This window comes from Lipotes vexillifer, unplaced genomic scaffold, assembly GCF_000442215.2.
Source record: "Lipotes vexillifer unplaced genomic scaffold, Lipotes_vexillifer_v1.1 scaffold484, whole genome shotgun sequence".
NCBI classification, from domain to species: domain Eukaryota; kingdom Metazoa; phylum Chordata; class Mammalia; order Artiodactyla; family Lipotidae; genus Lipotes; species Lipotes vexillifer.
Genome location: NW_006786458.1, coordinates 1,217,099 through 1,233,008, shown reverse-complemented (window position 1 = coordinate 1,233,008; position 15,910 = coordinate 1,217,099). Strand labels below are relative to the sequence as shown.

Here is a 15,910-nt window from a genome sequence, read left to right as displayed (position 1 = left end):
TGATTGGATGTAACAACTAAGGAAGAGAAAACTCTGGAATGAGTTCTAAGGTGCAGCTTGAGCAACTGTGTGAATCTTATAGATGACATCTTCCCATTTGGTCAGTTGATCAGACTGTTTAGTTATAACCATTAAAGGCAGGATACATATCTGCTGGTGTATCTTTCAAGAGCACAGCACCTTGAAGATAATAGATGTTCAAAAATATTCATATTCAATGAAAAGAAGTTTATAAACTGAACTATCTGCCTGAGATACTAATGCTGTTTGTTAAATAGTTGAATATCAGTCTATAAATTAAAACTGTGGAAATAATAGTGAAGAGATTGTTTACTTGATGCATCTGGAGGGAATAAGGAATGACATATCATGTACCCTTATTAACACAATATCCAAGGATTTACTAAACATAGGACTTAATTTATGATCACAAAGCTAAGAAATCATGAGCAATGTCTTGACCACAGAGAATTTTGTTCCAATAAAAGTTAACAACATTCTGAAATGTTTCATAATAAAGTGTACTTGATGACTGGGGAAGATGTTTAAACAGTGTCTAACTAGAAATGAAAATAGGACAGCAACATGGATAAAAAGTACAATAATCCCTTAAAATGTGAATATTTTACGTACATTCTTTTATTTGGTAATCATAATAGATCTAAGGAGTCAGTTCAAAGATTGTGATTCCCATTTTATAGATGACTCAAAGAGACTTACTTCAAATCATCCAGAAGGTCTGTAATATATGTCTCCTAAGTCACTGACATAGGAGAATACTTGCTTGATATGAGAACTAAAGTATTTCAAATATCTTATTGTGGGAGGGATCCATGATGGCTTTAATTGCTTCAAGGAAGAAGCCTATTCTAAGAATATGAGAGGATAGGGATTAGTGGGTTGGGTGAGAGGTTTGAGATGAGAAGAGAGGGTTTAGAATAATTAAATGTATATATATGTATAAAGGAATCACTTTGCTGTACAGCAGAAATTAACACAACATTGTAAGTCAACTATAATAAGAATAAATAAATAAGTACTCAGAATAATTATTCAAAACAATGGAAGGGGAGCTGACTAAGGAAAGGTAAGAAGATTGTTTAGTTAGTATTAATGAAACAACTAAGGTTATAAATCACAGAAAGAGTTAGATGTACAAGAGTTTCATATTAGACAATAGATTAGGTACCTAAGTTATCTGAAATGATAGTAAGTCTTGATACCACTAGAGTTAAAGTTTTGCCTTGCAATAAGATCCAAGAACTGTAATGTTAGTATGCTTCTGGGTCTTTAAATATTAAAAGTTCTAGAGTTATAGCAGACTTTATTGATACACAGAAGTACCACGGTGCACTATTAAAGGTAATTCTAAGGGTAGTAACATGTAAATCTTAAATCTCAGTGGCGATACACAACATATAGTTCACTTAAAATCCAATCAGCAGCAAGGGGCTCTGCTCCACACGGTCATTCGGAGATACCGGATGATGGAGGCCCCGCCATTTTCAACACTGTAACTTTCAGTGTTACCATGGACATCAACATCCATCTGAAAGATGGAGGAAGAGAAAGAGTGGAGCATTTATGGAGCTAGGCTTGGAAATAACATCGCATCTTTGGGACTCCATTGGCCAGAACTTACAGGGTCACATTTAATTGTAAGGGAGGATGGGACAATAGTCCAGCTACACGATTCCAGAGGAAAGGGAAATGGGTTTGGTGAACAGCTACATCACACAGCTTTAATGTGTATTTGTTAGCTATCATCAAGTTGTTAGATATCAAAGATAAGTAAAAATAGAAGATGATAGCTGAGCAACATGAAACTTAATGGAAGTAAAAGTGAAAATGCAATAGTTTTAAAGCCATCTTTGGTGAACTAGCAGTTTTCCCAATTAATGTGGGAAATATGTGGAGTATGTTGGAAATATCCCTAAAATGCATGCAAGATAACAAGGTCATTGAATGGAGAGTGGGATTTCAGTTATGACAGATGGTAAAGAGATTGAAGATGAGGGGTAAGTATATTTTCAGGTGAATAAAGTAAAACGAATGAGAGAGGGTTCAGTTGGGTTTGCTCATTCATTCAACAAATATTTAGAATTGCTTATGTTCCAGGCTTTGTATAAGGGTTTTGGGAGGTGAGATTCAACGGTATAATTGTGAGGAAAATTACACTGAACAGTAAGTGGAATGGTGCATGAGGGAAAAGAAAATACAGAATTGGGTAAGAGAAGAGTATTTTAGGTATCAACCAAAGAAAACTGCCAGCTATTGCGGACTATGTTGTATCAGACCAGTCCTCCACTAGTAATATGTTCATGAGCTAGAGAAAAAAATGTATAAAACCTATTAAAATGAGTTTGAGAATAGCTATATAATAAGTCTTGGAATTAGGTAAATTGATCTTTTCACTTCTTCCTTTTCAATATTGTTTCAGCTATACTAATTTCTGTGCCTTTCCCTATAAATTTTAGTTATCTTGTCTGTATATAGAAAAAATCCTCATGAGATTTTGATAGGAATTGTGTTGAACCCATGTATCAGCTTGCAAAGAATTGACATGTTACTATACTAAGTCTCCCTAACCATGAATACGGTAGGTCTCCCCATTTATTTAAATCTTCTATGATGTACTTCATCAGCATATAAATCCTATATATGTTTGTTAGACTTACACACATGTTTAATTTTTTAAGAAACTGCAAATGGATTGTAGTTTTAGTTTAAGCTTCCTTGTTTTCATTAGTAATATAGAGAAATAAAACTTATTTTTATCTTGTATCCTGCAACCTTGTGGAACTTACTTATTCTAGGATTGTTTTGTAGATTCCTTGAGATTTTCTATATAGACCATCATGTCATCTGCAAATAAAGTTTTGTTTTATCTTTTCTGATCTGATTCTTTCCCCCTTACTTGCCTTGTAGCACTGGCTAGCACTTCTATTACACTGATGAATAAGAGTGACGAGAGCAGATAGCCTCACCTTGTTCCCAGTTTTAGGAGAAAACACTGAGTTTTTCATCATTAAATATAATTAAATATAATATTATATAATTAAATATAAAAAATTGTTAGAAGTTCTTTAACAAATTAAGGAAATTCCCTTCTATTCCTTTTTTCTGAGGGTTTAATCATGCACTGCAGTTGAATTTCTTCATTGATTGATATGATCATTTGATGTTTCTTATTTAGTCTATTAATGTGATTGTTAAATACTGGCTTTTGTTTCCAGCATGTTAATAGTTGCTCTTTCATGCATCTTTTTAATGACTGGTTTAAAATCTTTGTCAGATGATTCTATAATCTCTGACATCTCAGTGTTTTCATCTATACTGGCTGATTTTTGTTTTTTTATCATTTAATTTGAGATACCCACTGTTCTTGGTATAATGAGTAATTTCTTATTAAAACTTGGGCTTTGGAGATATTATGCTTTGAAACTCTAAATATTACTTAAACTTTCTGTTTTAGCTGACTTCTTCTAACACCTCTCTGGCAGGAGAAGGGGGACACTGCCTCATTACTTCCTACTGCAGGTAGAAATCCACATTCTCCACTCTAACTCAACTGACACCTAAAGGTGGGAATGCTTCTTATCATTCCTGGGTAGGAGATGGGGTTCTGGCTCCCCACTAGGTTTCCACTGACACTTCCCTCTCTGGAGAGGTAGGAGCACCTTGTTACTGCTCCCCACATGGTCTCCACTGATACCTTGGTTAGGGAAGGTGGCCTTGTTACACCCGAGAGGTGATGAAAATCTTGACTCTCCATTAAGCTTCCTCTGACAACCCTGCAGCAGTGAGTGGGGAGGGAGCCCTTCATTTTCCCCAGGTAGGAGTAGAAGCCAAGGCTCTCTACCTCATTTCCACTGAGACCAAGGGGAGGGGGCTGTCATGATCATTACCACCTGGTGAGAATGAAAAAAGCTCAGGCCTCCACTTAGCCTTGTCTGACATCACCCCAGTATGGTGGTCAAAGGGTTCATTCAGCTTTTGCTGATGTAGTTGGAGTGTAGCCATAAATATTTGTGTAGTGTTTGGCCGGAGTAGAGCATTTAAAATTTTCTGTGTTGCTAACCTGTCTTGTTCCTGGTTGTTTGGCTAAAATGAACAGACTTCTGTTGAGGATTTTCTTGTCTGTGTCCATTGACATTTCCAAGTTGATGGCTTCTTCAGATACAGTCTGGGTGAAAGAAAACCCAGGGAACTCACCATTATGTCCTTACTTGCAGCCCAAGGTCCTAGATGTTCTGTCTTCTCTCCACCTTTGAGTCTTATTATGTTAATTTTATATATATTCCACATATGGTTTTTAGTTGTACTTCATGTGAGAAATAGGGAAAAGTACACCTACTCTGTCTTCCAAATTAAATTGTTTTTAAAGGAATTTTTCTGTTTTCTCTAAGCTGGTGAATTTTTACTGTAAAGTTTTCATACTACTTTGTTATTATCCTTTTAACATCTAAAGGGTCTGTTGTGATGGAATCACTCTGATGCTTGATATTAGTAATTTCTGCTTTCTCTTTGTACTTGATATGTTTGGTAAAAGTTTATCAAACCTTTACCAAATTTCTCTTTTCAAATCAAACTATTAATTTGTTCATTTCTTTATTATTTTTTGTGTGCCATTTCATTTTTTCTTATTTTTTTAAAGATTTTTTTTGATGTGGACTATTTTTAAAGTCTTTATTGAATTTGTTACAATATTGCTTCTGTTCTATGTTTTGATTTTCTGGCCATGAGGCATATGGGATCTTAGCTCCCCGACCAGGGATTGAACCCGCACTGCCTACATTGGAAGGCAAAGTCTTAACCATTGGACCACCAGGGAAGTCCCTCATTTTTTCTTAATTTTTATAAGTTTAATTAATTTATTTTCTTTTAAATTTTTTATTATTTGAATCATTGATTTTAAATTTCTAACATAAGCATTGGGAAGCTATACATTTCTCAGCACTATCCACTATTGCTTTTATTTAAAAGAGATAAAAATATCAGTTAAAAATATCTCCTAATTTTATTTTTGTTATTAATTTATGAGATTTTGAAGCATGCTGCCTAATTGCAAAATATTTGGAGCTTTCCAATACATCTCATTTTAATGAAATTCTAATATATTACTGTTGTGTTCTGAGAAAATTTTTGTAACATTACAGTCTTTTGAAATATATGAGACATTCATCAACATATTAGTGAAAAATCGATGTTCTCTTAAAAATCATGTATTTTCTGTGGTTATGAATATAATACTGTACTCATTATTAATTAGGTCATACTAGTTGTCTAGTTGGTAGTATTATTCAAGTCTTCTATAACTGTACTGTTAAAAATTTTCCAGGTTGTTCCATCAATGCCTGAAAGAGGTATTTTAAATCACCTACCATAATTGTGGATTTACCTATTTCTCCCTTAATGCTTTTTAGTTTGTGTTTCATGTATTTTTGTTTGTTTGTTTTGTGGTATGCAGGTCTCTCACTGTTGTGGCCTCTCCCGTTGTGGAGCACAGGCTCCGGACATGCAGGCTTGGCAGCCATGGCTCATGGGCCCAGCCGCTCCGCGGCATGTGGGATCTTCCCAGACCGGGGCACGAACCCATGTCCCCTGCATCAGCAGGCGGACTCTCAACCACTGTGCCACCAGGGAAGCCCCGTGTTTCATGTATTTTTAAGCTTTATTACTTGGTGCACAACATTTGAGATTATTATATGTTCATGATGAATGTCCCTTTTTATTTCCAGCTGTATTTCTTGTATAAAATCTATTTTTTCTGATATTTATATAGCCACACTACTTTTCGTAGAGAGTGTTTACATGATACATGTTTTTATACTCAATTCTACTTTACAGTGCTATTGAGTATATGTCTCTCTGGATGTAAATCAAATTTGAAACTTTTTCTGGAAATATTTTCTCTACTTCATTTCTTTAATTTACTGATTTGTTCTTCAGTTCCATACATTCCACAATTTATTCTATTTTATTCTGTATTTCAACTATGAAGTTTTTCATGCCTAATATTTTTCCTTATTTTTTAAAACTCTTTTCTTGTTTTATATTTGGAGTTACTTCTCTTATGCCTATTAATATGTTTACTGATATTTTTGGAAGACCCACTCTTCTAATATATCTGCTTAGGCTGCTTTATTTTAGGTGTTTTGCCCATTTTCATTTTAGGTATTGTTATTTTGGTGGGGAGAATATGCTATTTTGCTGTTTCCTTTCTCTTTTTTTTAATTTTTAAATTTAATTTTATTTTTTTATACAGCAGGTTCTTATTAGTCATCAATTTTATACACATCAGTATATCCATGTCAATCCTAATCACGCAATTCATCACACCACTATCCCCATCCCCCCGCGGCTTTCCCCCCTTGGTGTCCACACGTTTGTTCTCTATGTCTGTGTCTCAACTTCTACCCTGCAACGTGGATCATCTGTACCATTTTTCTAGGTTCCACATACATGCGTTAATATACGATATTTGTTTTTCTCTTTCGGACATACTTCACTCTGTATGACAGTCTCTAGATCCATCCACATCTCAACATATGACCCAGTTTTGTTCCTTTTTATGGCTGAGTAATATTCCATCGTATATATGTACCACATCTTCTTTATCCATTCATCTGTCGATGGGCATTTAGGTTGCTACCAGGACCTGGCTATTGTAAATAGTGCTGCAATGAACATTGGGGTGCATGTGTCTTTTTGAATTATGGTTTTCTCTGGGTATATGCCCAGTAGTGGGATTGCTGGATCATATGGAAATTCTATTTTTAGCTTTTTAAGGAAGCTCCATTCTGTTCTCTATAGTGGCTGTATCAATTTACATTCCCACCAACAGTGCAAGAGGGTTCCCTTTTCTCCACACCCTCTTCAGCATTTGTTGTTTGTACATTTTCTTATGATGTCCATTCTAACTGGTGTGAGGTGATACCTCATTGTAGTTTTGATTTGCATTTCTCTAATAATTAGTGATGTTGAGCAGCTTTTCACATGCTTCTTGGCCATCAGTAAGTCTTCTTTGGAGAAATGTCTATTTAGGTCTTCTGCCCATTTTTGGATTGGATTGTTTGTTTCTTTAATATTGAGCTGCATGAGCTGTTTATATATTTTGGAGATTAATCCTTTGTCCCTTGATTCATTTGCAAACATTTTCCCCCATTCTGAGAGTTGTCTTTTCATCTTGTTTATGGTTTCCTTTGCTGTGCAAAAGCTTTTAAGTTTCATTAGGTCCCATTTGCTTATTTTTATTTTTATTTCCATTACTCTAGGAGGTGGATCAAAAAAGATCTTGCTGTGATTTATGTCAAAGAGTGTTCTTCCTATGTTTTCCTCTAAGAGTTTTATAGTGCCCAGTATAAAATTTAGGTCTTGAATCCATTTTGAGTTTATTTTTGTGTATGGGGTTAGGGAGTGTTCTAATTTCATTCTTTTACATGTAGCTGTCCAGTTTTCCCAGCATCACTTATTGAAGAGACTGTCTTTTCTCCATTGTATATCCTTGACTCCTTTGTAACATTAGTTGACCATAGGTGCGTGGGTTTATCTCCGGGCTTTCTATCTTGTTCCATTGATCTATGTTTCTGTTTTTGTGCCAGTGGCATATTATCTTGATTACTGTAGCTTTATAGTATAGTCTGAAGTCAGGGAGTCTGATTCCTCCAGCTCCGTTTTTTTCCCTCAAAACTGCTTTGGCTCTTTGGGGTCTTTTATGTCTCCATACAAATTTTAAGATTTTTTGTTCTAGTTCTGTAAAAAGTGCCATTGGTAACTTGATAGGGATTGCATTGAATCTGTAGATTGCTTTGGGTAGTATAATCATTTTCACAATATTGATTCTTCCAATCCAAGAACATGGTATATCTCTCCATCTGTTGGTATCATCTTTTAATTTGTTTCATCAGTCTTATAGTTTTCTGCATACAGGTCTTTTGTCTCCCTAGGTAGGTTTATTCCTCGGTATTTTATTCTTTCTGTTGCAGTGGTAAATGGGAGTGTTTCCTTAATTTCTCTTTCAGATTTTTCATCATTAGTATATAGGAATACAAGAGATTTCTGTGCATTAATTTTGTATCCTGCAACTTTATCAAATTCATTCATTAGCTCTAGTATTTTCTGGTGGCATTTTTAGGATTCTCTATGTATAGTATCATGTCATCTGCAGACAGTGACAGTTTTACTTCTTCTTTTCCAATTTGTATTCCTTTTATTTCTTTTTCTTCTCTGATTGCCATGGCTAGGCCTTCCAAAACTATTTTGAATCATAGTGGTGAGAGTGGGCATCCTTTTCTTGTTCCTGATCTTAGAAGAAATGCTTTCAGTTTTTCACCATTGAGAATGATGTTTGCTGTGGGTTTGTCACATATGGCCTTTATTATGTTGAGGTAGGTTCCCTCTATGCCCACTTTCTGGAGAGTTTTTATCATAAATGCGTGTTGAATTTTGTCGAAGTTTTTTCTGCATCTATTGAGGTCATCATATGGTTTTTATTCTTCAGCTTGTTAATATGGTGTATCACATTGATTTGCATATATTGAAGAATCCTTGCATTCTTGGAATAAACCCCACTTGATCATGGTGTATGATCCTTTTAATGTGCTGTCGGATTCTGTTTGCTAGTATTTTGTTGAGGATTTTTGCATCTGTGTTCATCAGTGATATTGGCCTGTAGTTTTCTTTCTTTGTGACATCCTTGTCTGGTTTTGGTATCAGGGTGATGGTGGCCTCGTAGAATGAGTTTGGGAGTGTTCCTCCCTCTGCTATATTTTGGAAGAGTTTGAGAAGGATAGGTGTTAGCTCTTCTCTAAATGTTTGATAGAATTCGCCTGTGAAGCCATCTGGTCCTGGGCTTTTGTTGGAAAATTTTTAATCACAGTTTCAATTTCATTACTTGTGATTGGTCTGTTCATACTTTCTATTTCTTCCTGGTTCAGTCTTGGAAGGTTATAACTTTCTAAGAATTTGTCCATTTCTTCCAGGTTGTCTATTTTATTGGCATAGAGTTGCTTGTAGTAGTCTCTTAGGATGCTTTGTATTTCTGTGGTGTGTGTTGTAACTTCTCCTTTTTCAATTCTAATTTTATTGATTTGAGTCCTCTCCCTCTTTTTCCTGATGAGTCTAGCTAATGGTTTATCAACTTTGTTTATCTTCTCAAAGAACCAGCATTTAGTTTTATTGATCTTTGCTATTGTTTTCTTTGTTTCTACTTCATTTATTTCTGCTCTGATCTTTATGATTTCCTTCCTTCTGCTACGTTTGGGTTTTGTTTGTCTTTCTTTCTCTAGTTCCTTTAAGTGTAAGGTTAGATTGTTTATTTGAGATTTTTCTTGTTTCTTGAGGTAGGCTTGTATAGCTATAAACTTCCCTCTTAGAACTGTTTTTGCTGCATCCCATAGGTTTTGGATCGTCGTGTTTTCATTGTCTCTAGGTATTTTTATGATTTCCTCTTTGATTTCTTCAGTGATCTCTTGGTTATTTAGTAACGCATTGTTTAGCCTCCATCTGTTTGTGTTTTTTACGTTTTTTTCCCCTGTAATTCATTTCTGATCTCATAGTGTTGTTGTCAGAAAAGATGCTTGATATGATTTCAATTTTCTTAAATTTACTGAGGCTAGATTTGTGAACCAAGGTGTGATCTCTCCTGGAGAATGTTCCATGCACACTTGAGAAGAAAGTGTAATCTGCTGTCTTTGGATGGAATGTCCTATAAATATCAATTAAATCTGTCTATTGTGTCATTTAAAGCTTCTGTTTCCTTATTTTCATTTTGGATGATCTGTCCATTGGTGTAAGTGAGGTGTTAAAGTCCCCTACTATTATTGTGTTACTGTCGATTTTCTCTTATAAAGCTGTTAGCAGTTGTCTTATGTATTGAGGTGCTCCTTGTTGGGTGCATATATATTTTCAATCGTTATATGTTCTTCTTGGACTGAAGCTTTGATCATCATGTAGTGTCCTTCCTTGTCTCTTGTAACATTCTTTATTTTAAAGTCTATTTTATCTGATTTGAGTATTGCTACTCCGGCTTTCTTTTGATTTCCATTTGCATGGAATATCTTTTTCCATCCCCTCACTTTCAGTCTCTATGTGTCCCTAGGTCTGAAGTTGGTCTCTTGTAGACAACATATAGATGGGTCTTGTTTTTGTATCCATTCAGCAAGCCTGTGTCTTTTGGTTGGAGCATTTAATCCATTCACGTTTCAGGCAATTATCGATATGTATGTTCCTATGACCATTTTCTTAATTGTTTTGGGTTTGTTTTCATAGGTCCTTTTCTTCTCTTGTGTTTCCCACTTAGAGAATTTCCTTTAGCATTTGGTGTAGAGCTGGTTTGGTGGTGCTGAATTCTCTTAGCTTTTGCTTTTCTGTAAAGCTTTTGATTTCTCCATCAAATCTGAATGAGATACTTGCCGGTAGAGTAATTTTGGTTGTAGGTTCTCCCCTTTCATCACTTTAAGTATATCATGCCACTCCCTGCTGGCTTGTAGAGTTTCTGCTGAGAAATCAGCTGTTAACCTTATGGGAGTTCCCTTGTATGTTCTTTGTCTTTTTTCCCTTGCTGCTTTCAGTAATTTTTCTTTGTCTTTAATTTTTCCAATTTGATTACTATACGTCTCGGCATGTTTCTCCTTGGGTTTATCCTGTATGGGACTCGCTGCACTTCCTGGACTTTGGTGGCTATTTCCTTTCCCATGTTAGGGAAGTTTTCGACTACAATCTCTTCAAATATTTTCTCTGGTCCTTTCTCTCTCTCTTCTCCTTCTGGGACCCCTATAATGTGAATGTTGCTTTGTTTAATGTTGTCCCAGAAATGAATGTTGTCTTCATTTCTTTTCATTCTTTTTTCTTTATTCTGTTCCACAACAGTGAATTCCAGCATTCTGTCTTCCAGTTCCCTTATCCGTTCTTCTGCCTCAGTTATTCTGCTATTCATTCCTTCTAGTGTAGTTTTCATTTCAGTTATTGTATTGTTCATCTCTATTTGTTTGTTCTTTAATTCTTCTATGTCTTTGTTAAACATTTCTTGCATCTTCTCGATCTTTGCCTCCATTCTTTTTCTGAGGTCCTGGATCCTCTTCACTATCATTTTTCTGAATTCTTTTTCTGGAAGGTTGCATATCTCCACTTCATTTAGTTGTTTTTCTGGGGTTTTATCTTGTTCCTTCATCTGGCACATAGCCCTCTGACTTTTAGTCTTGTCTATCTTTCTGTGAATGTGGTTTTTGTTCCTCAGGCTGCAGGATTGTAGTTCTTGCTTCTGATGTCTACCCTTTGGTGGATGAGGCTATCTAAGAGCCTTGTGTAAGTTTCCTCATGGGAGGGACTGGTTGTGGGTAGAGCTGACTGTTGTTCTGGTGTGGAGAGCTCAGTAAAACTTTAATCCACTTGACTGCTGATGGGTGGGGCTGGGTTCCCTCCCTGTTGGTGGTTTGGCCTGAGGTAACCCAACACTGGATCCTACCTGGGCTCTTTGGTGGGGCTAATGACAGACTCTGGGAGGTCTCACGCCTAGAAGCCCTTCCCAGAACCTCCACCACCAGTGCCCCCATCCCCATGGCAAGCCACAGCCAGCCCCTGCCTCTGCAGGAGACCCTCCATCACCAGCAGGTAGGTCTGGTACAGTCTCCCCTGGGGTCACTGCTCCTTCCCCTGGGTCCTGATGCACGCACTACTTTGTGTGTGCCCTCCAAGAGTGGAGTCTCTGTAAGTCTGATTCTCTAGGAATTCCTCCTCCTGTTGCCGGACCCCCAGGTTGGGAAGCCTGACATGGGGCTCAGAACCTTCACTACAGTGGGTGGACTTCTGTGGTATAAGCGTTCTCCAGTCTTTGAGTCACCCACCCAGATGTTATGAGATTTGGTTTTACTATGATTGCACCCCTCCTACCATCTCATTGTGGCTTTTCCTTTGTCTTTGGATGTGGGGTATCTTTTTTGGTGAGTTCCAGTGTCTTCCTGTCAATGATTGTCCAGCAGCTAGTTGTGATTCTGGTGTTTTCACAGGAGGGAGTGAGAGCACGTCCTTCTACTCCGCCATCTTGGTTCCTCTTCTCTTTTGAGTTTTTATGTAAACAACTTTTGGCAGTAGCCTTTTAAAAGCCTGCTAGTGTTGGAGGGCCTCCTGCAGAGGCGGGGGTTGGTCCTGTCCCACCGTGAGGACAAGGACACCAGCAGCAGAAGCCCCAGGAAGCACTCCCTGGCATGAGCCCCTCCAGAGTCTGCATGCATTTGCTTTTTATTCTCTTGTTTTTCCTTTCTTGCCTTCTTTAGGGTATTCAAATTTTTTTAGTGTCACATTTTAATCCCTGTATTTGGATTTGGGGCTATATCTCTTTTTAATAGTTTTTTATATTTTTTTCTTGTTTGATGCAGACCTTTATATAGTTACATTAGTCTTAGCTTGTTAATTATATTGTCCACATCACCTATATATTCTTCCTAATTTTTTGTCTGTTTGAACTATTCATAATCAAAAGGAAGATGTTGAGATCTCTTACAATGAAGGCAAGTTTATCACTTTCCCCTTGTGGTTCTAGAAATTTATTAGGTGTTCAGATGCATAAAATACTACATTTTACTTTGTACCTTTTAAAATTATACAATAACTCGCTTTGTTCCCTACCCTCTCCATCCCTAATAATGCTTTTTTGCCATAAAGTATATATTCTCTGATAATTAGATACCCCAGGTTTCTTTTCATTTATATTTGCCTGATATTTCTATTCCTATCTTTTCACTTTACATGAAATTATATTTTAGATGTGTCACTTGTAAACTATGCATATTATTTTTATTCAGTTCATCAATCTTTGTCTCTTAACTTGTAAGTTTAGTTCAGTTATATTTATTGTTACTATTGGTATTTTTTGTCCTTGTTTTCATCTTTTTAAATTCTTTCTTACTTTTTAAATAGTTGATAACTATTCCTCCCCCCAAATAAGACACGAATTCACTTTGCTTTCATATTCCTTGCTCTTTCCCAAGTCTTGATATCATCTAGACTTATATTGTCCAAAAAGTAGTCACTAGCCACATGTGTCTATTAAGATTAACATTAATTAAAATTAAATACAATTTAAACATTCAGTCCCTAAGTCATAGAAGCCATATCTCAAACATTCAGTAGCCATGTGGCTAGTGGCTACCATTTACAGGGCGAAGATGTAGAATACTTCCATCATAACAGAAAGTCTTCTTGAATAGAACTGATCCAGACTTTCAAATCAGGGCAATTATGGATATACTTTGGGGGAGGGGGCTATAACTATTTTGTTTTAGGATACATACATTTTATCAAGATGTTTAATCATCTCTGCTTCATATATTTCTTGTGGTGTACTCTGGATTTTTTTTTGTCTTATTTATTAATTTATCCAAAAGGCTTTTCAAGTGGGTCTTTGTGTAGTCAGTTTCTGTAACCCCTGATGCTTGAGAATATTGTTGAATCAAACCCTTATAATTAAATAGAGTTTGGTTGGGTATAAAATCCTAGTTCTAAGTTTTTTCCTTCAAAACTTTAAAATTGCTATTGTATTTCCTTCATGAATCTATTACAGCTGTTGGAAAATGTGAGGTCAATGAAAATCTTTTTTTTTTTTTTCCTATGTGATATGCTGTTTCTCTTGGAATCACTGGATTTTCTTCTTTGTTTTGATATTCCTAAATTTGTCATAAATTTTCTAAGGGCAAGATTTTTTTTTTTTTTAATGTTTTGTTTCCCTTCCCCTTTTGACTCCCCATGGCTTTTCTCATATGGTGCTCTTTTCTCTTTCTTAAGTCTGGAAAATTCATCTCCAGTATTCAAATATTTACTTATCTCCCCTTTTTTGAGATATCATTTTTCTGGGATTTCTATTATTTGGACTTTAGCATTTTTACTTCTACCCTCCATAATTTTTGGCTCTTTTTTAAAAAAAAAATTCTTTGTAATTTTTTTGGTTATTTCTGGAAAAAACTTTTTATTTGGTCTCTGCAGTTTACTGATTTGTTCCTCAATTCTATCCATTCTATTATTCTATCTATTTTATTCTGTATATTTCAACTATTGTTTTCTTATGTCTCATATTTTCCCTTGGTTCCTTTATGTTTTCTTGTTCTAGTTGCATATTTGAACTATCTTCCTTTACTCCTATTAGTATGTTTATTATTATTTTTGTCTCCTCTCTTCTAATATTTCTGCCTTGGTTGGAATCTGTACTCCAACATATTGCTTGTCTTTGGAAATGTTTGTTTCCCCTAATGTGTTATTTTTGGGTCAGCTACCTCATTTTTACACAACACTATTGCTTATTTTACTAAGACATGCATATAGAGAAGGACAGCCTCAGATATTGTCAGCTAGAAAAGCAAGAAAGTGGGAAGTTGATGCATCTCTCACAGGGTGGAAAACCTCAAACACAAGGCAACAAGTCAATTACTCCCCACCCACAGACAGCTCTCAGACCTTCACCGTTTGCCCCTAGAGAAATAGCATTAGTAAGATAAACTCCTTAGATGTTACTTCCCTTGTCAGTTTAGAGCGGGTGAGGTGAGAAAGCAACTGTTAAGGATTAGTTAGTCTCATTTCCTCTGGAATCATACTGCTCAGGGTTTCTCTCTTGCCCTGATTTTATTCCTGAGTCCACCAGGACTAATCCCAGTTGGAGCAGATATAATACACAACACTGTGTATTCAAGACAAATCTGGCAAACAGCCAGAGAAGCTCAATACCTTCTGCTCCTCTTTCACCCTCTTACAGATTTCCAAGCTGCCTCCTGTTCCAAGCCAAAGCAGCACACAGAAATCTAAAAACAAATCCACCCCCACTCCCACATTATCTGGGGAAGTCTTCCAGCTTCCTTCAGTTCTCCTGGGACTAAAGAAATAGCCAGGTGTGCCACATCAGCTTAGTTCCTTGAAATGACTGGATGATTTTTAAATGTAAACAAGATATGCATGTTTTCTTTCCTCACTAAATTTACCTAGAATTAGATCATTCAGCTGAATGGGTCCTTTAAAACCCCTTTCTAATTACAAAACCTATTTGTATCAGCCTAGCTTCCTTTTTCCCTATTTACTTCTCCATTTTGTGTTTTAAGAAGAAAGCCAAAGTCTAAACCAAACAGCTCATGTATCTTTAGTTGTGAGACCCACCTACTGCTAATGGAGGTGTTATTTGAGGTCATCTGAGTCACCGCATGGAAGATTTACCATCTCAAGAGATACTAGAAGGACTCAAATATAAGTTTTATTATGACATTATCTTCAGGTGCAACAAAATAAAAGGTTCCTGGATCAGTTCAAAAGGCTATATTTGGCAAATAAGCATATGAAAACACTCAACATCATATATCATGAGGAATTGCAAATTAAGGCAACAATAAGATACCACTACACACCTACTAGAAAGGCCAAAATCCAGAGCACTGACAGTATCAAATGCTGGGGAGGATACAGAGCAACAGGAACTCTCATTCTTTGCTGGTGGGAAAGCAAAATGTTTCAGCCACTTTGGAAGACAATTTGGAGTAACCCTACAATCCAGCAATCTCTTTCCTTGGTATTTAGCCAAACGGATGAAACTTATGTTCACACAAATACCTGAATATGGATAATTTTAGAAGCTTTTTCATAATTGCCAGAAATTGGAGGCAACTAAGATATCCTTTAGCAAGTGAATGGATAAATAGACTGTAGTACATCCAGAAATGCAATTTTATTCAGCACTGAAAAGAAATGAACTATCAAGAATGAAAAGACATGGAAGAAACTTAAATGCATATTGCCACATGACAGAAGCCAATCTAAAAAAAGTTACATACTTTATGATTCCAACTCTATGACATTCTGGAAAAGGGAAAACTTTGGAGACAATAAAAGGATCAGTGGTTGTCAGGGGCTTGGGGGTGGGGGGGAGGAATGAATG

The 15,910-nt window shown here is 36.2% G+C and overlaps 1 protein-coding gene across 1 annotated transcript in view; it reads right to left on the bottom strand.

Annotated features, from left to right (window-relative positions):
- Positions 1-1,438: 1,438 nt before the first annotated feature.
- Positions 1,439-15,910, bottom strand: part of ADAM28 (ADAM metallopeptidase domain 28) — a 145,441-nt gene continuing 130,969 nt past the window's right edge. Inside the window, exon 26 of the mRNA XM_007458828.1 lies at positions 1,439-1,549. Within this exon, the coding sequence (XP_007458890.1) occupies positions 1,439-1,549 (111 nt within the window). The remainder of the gene's footprint in view (positions 1,550-15,910) is intronic.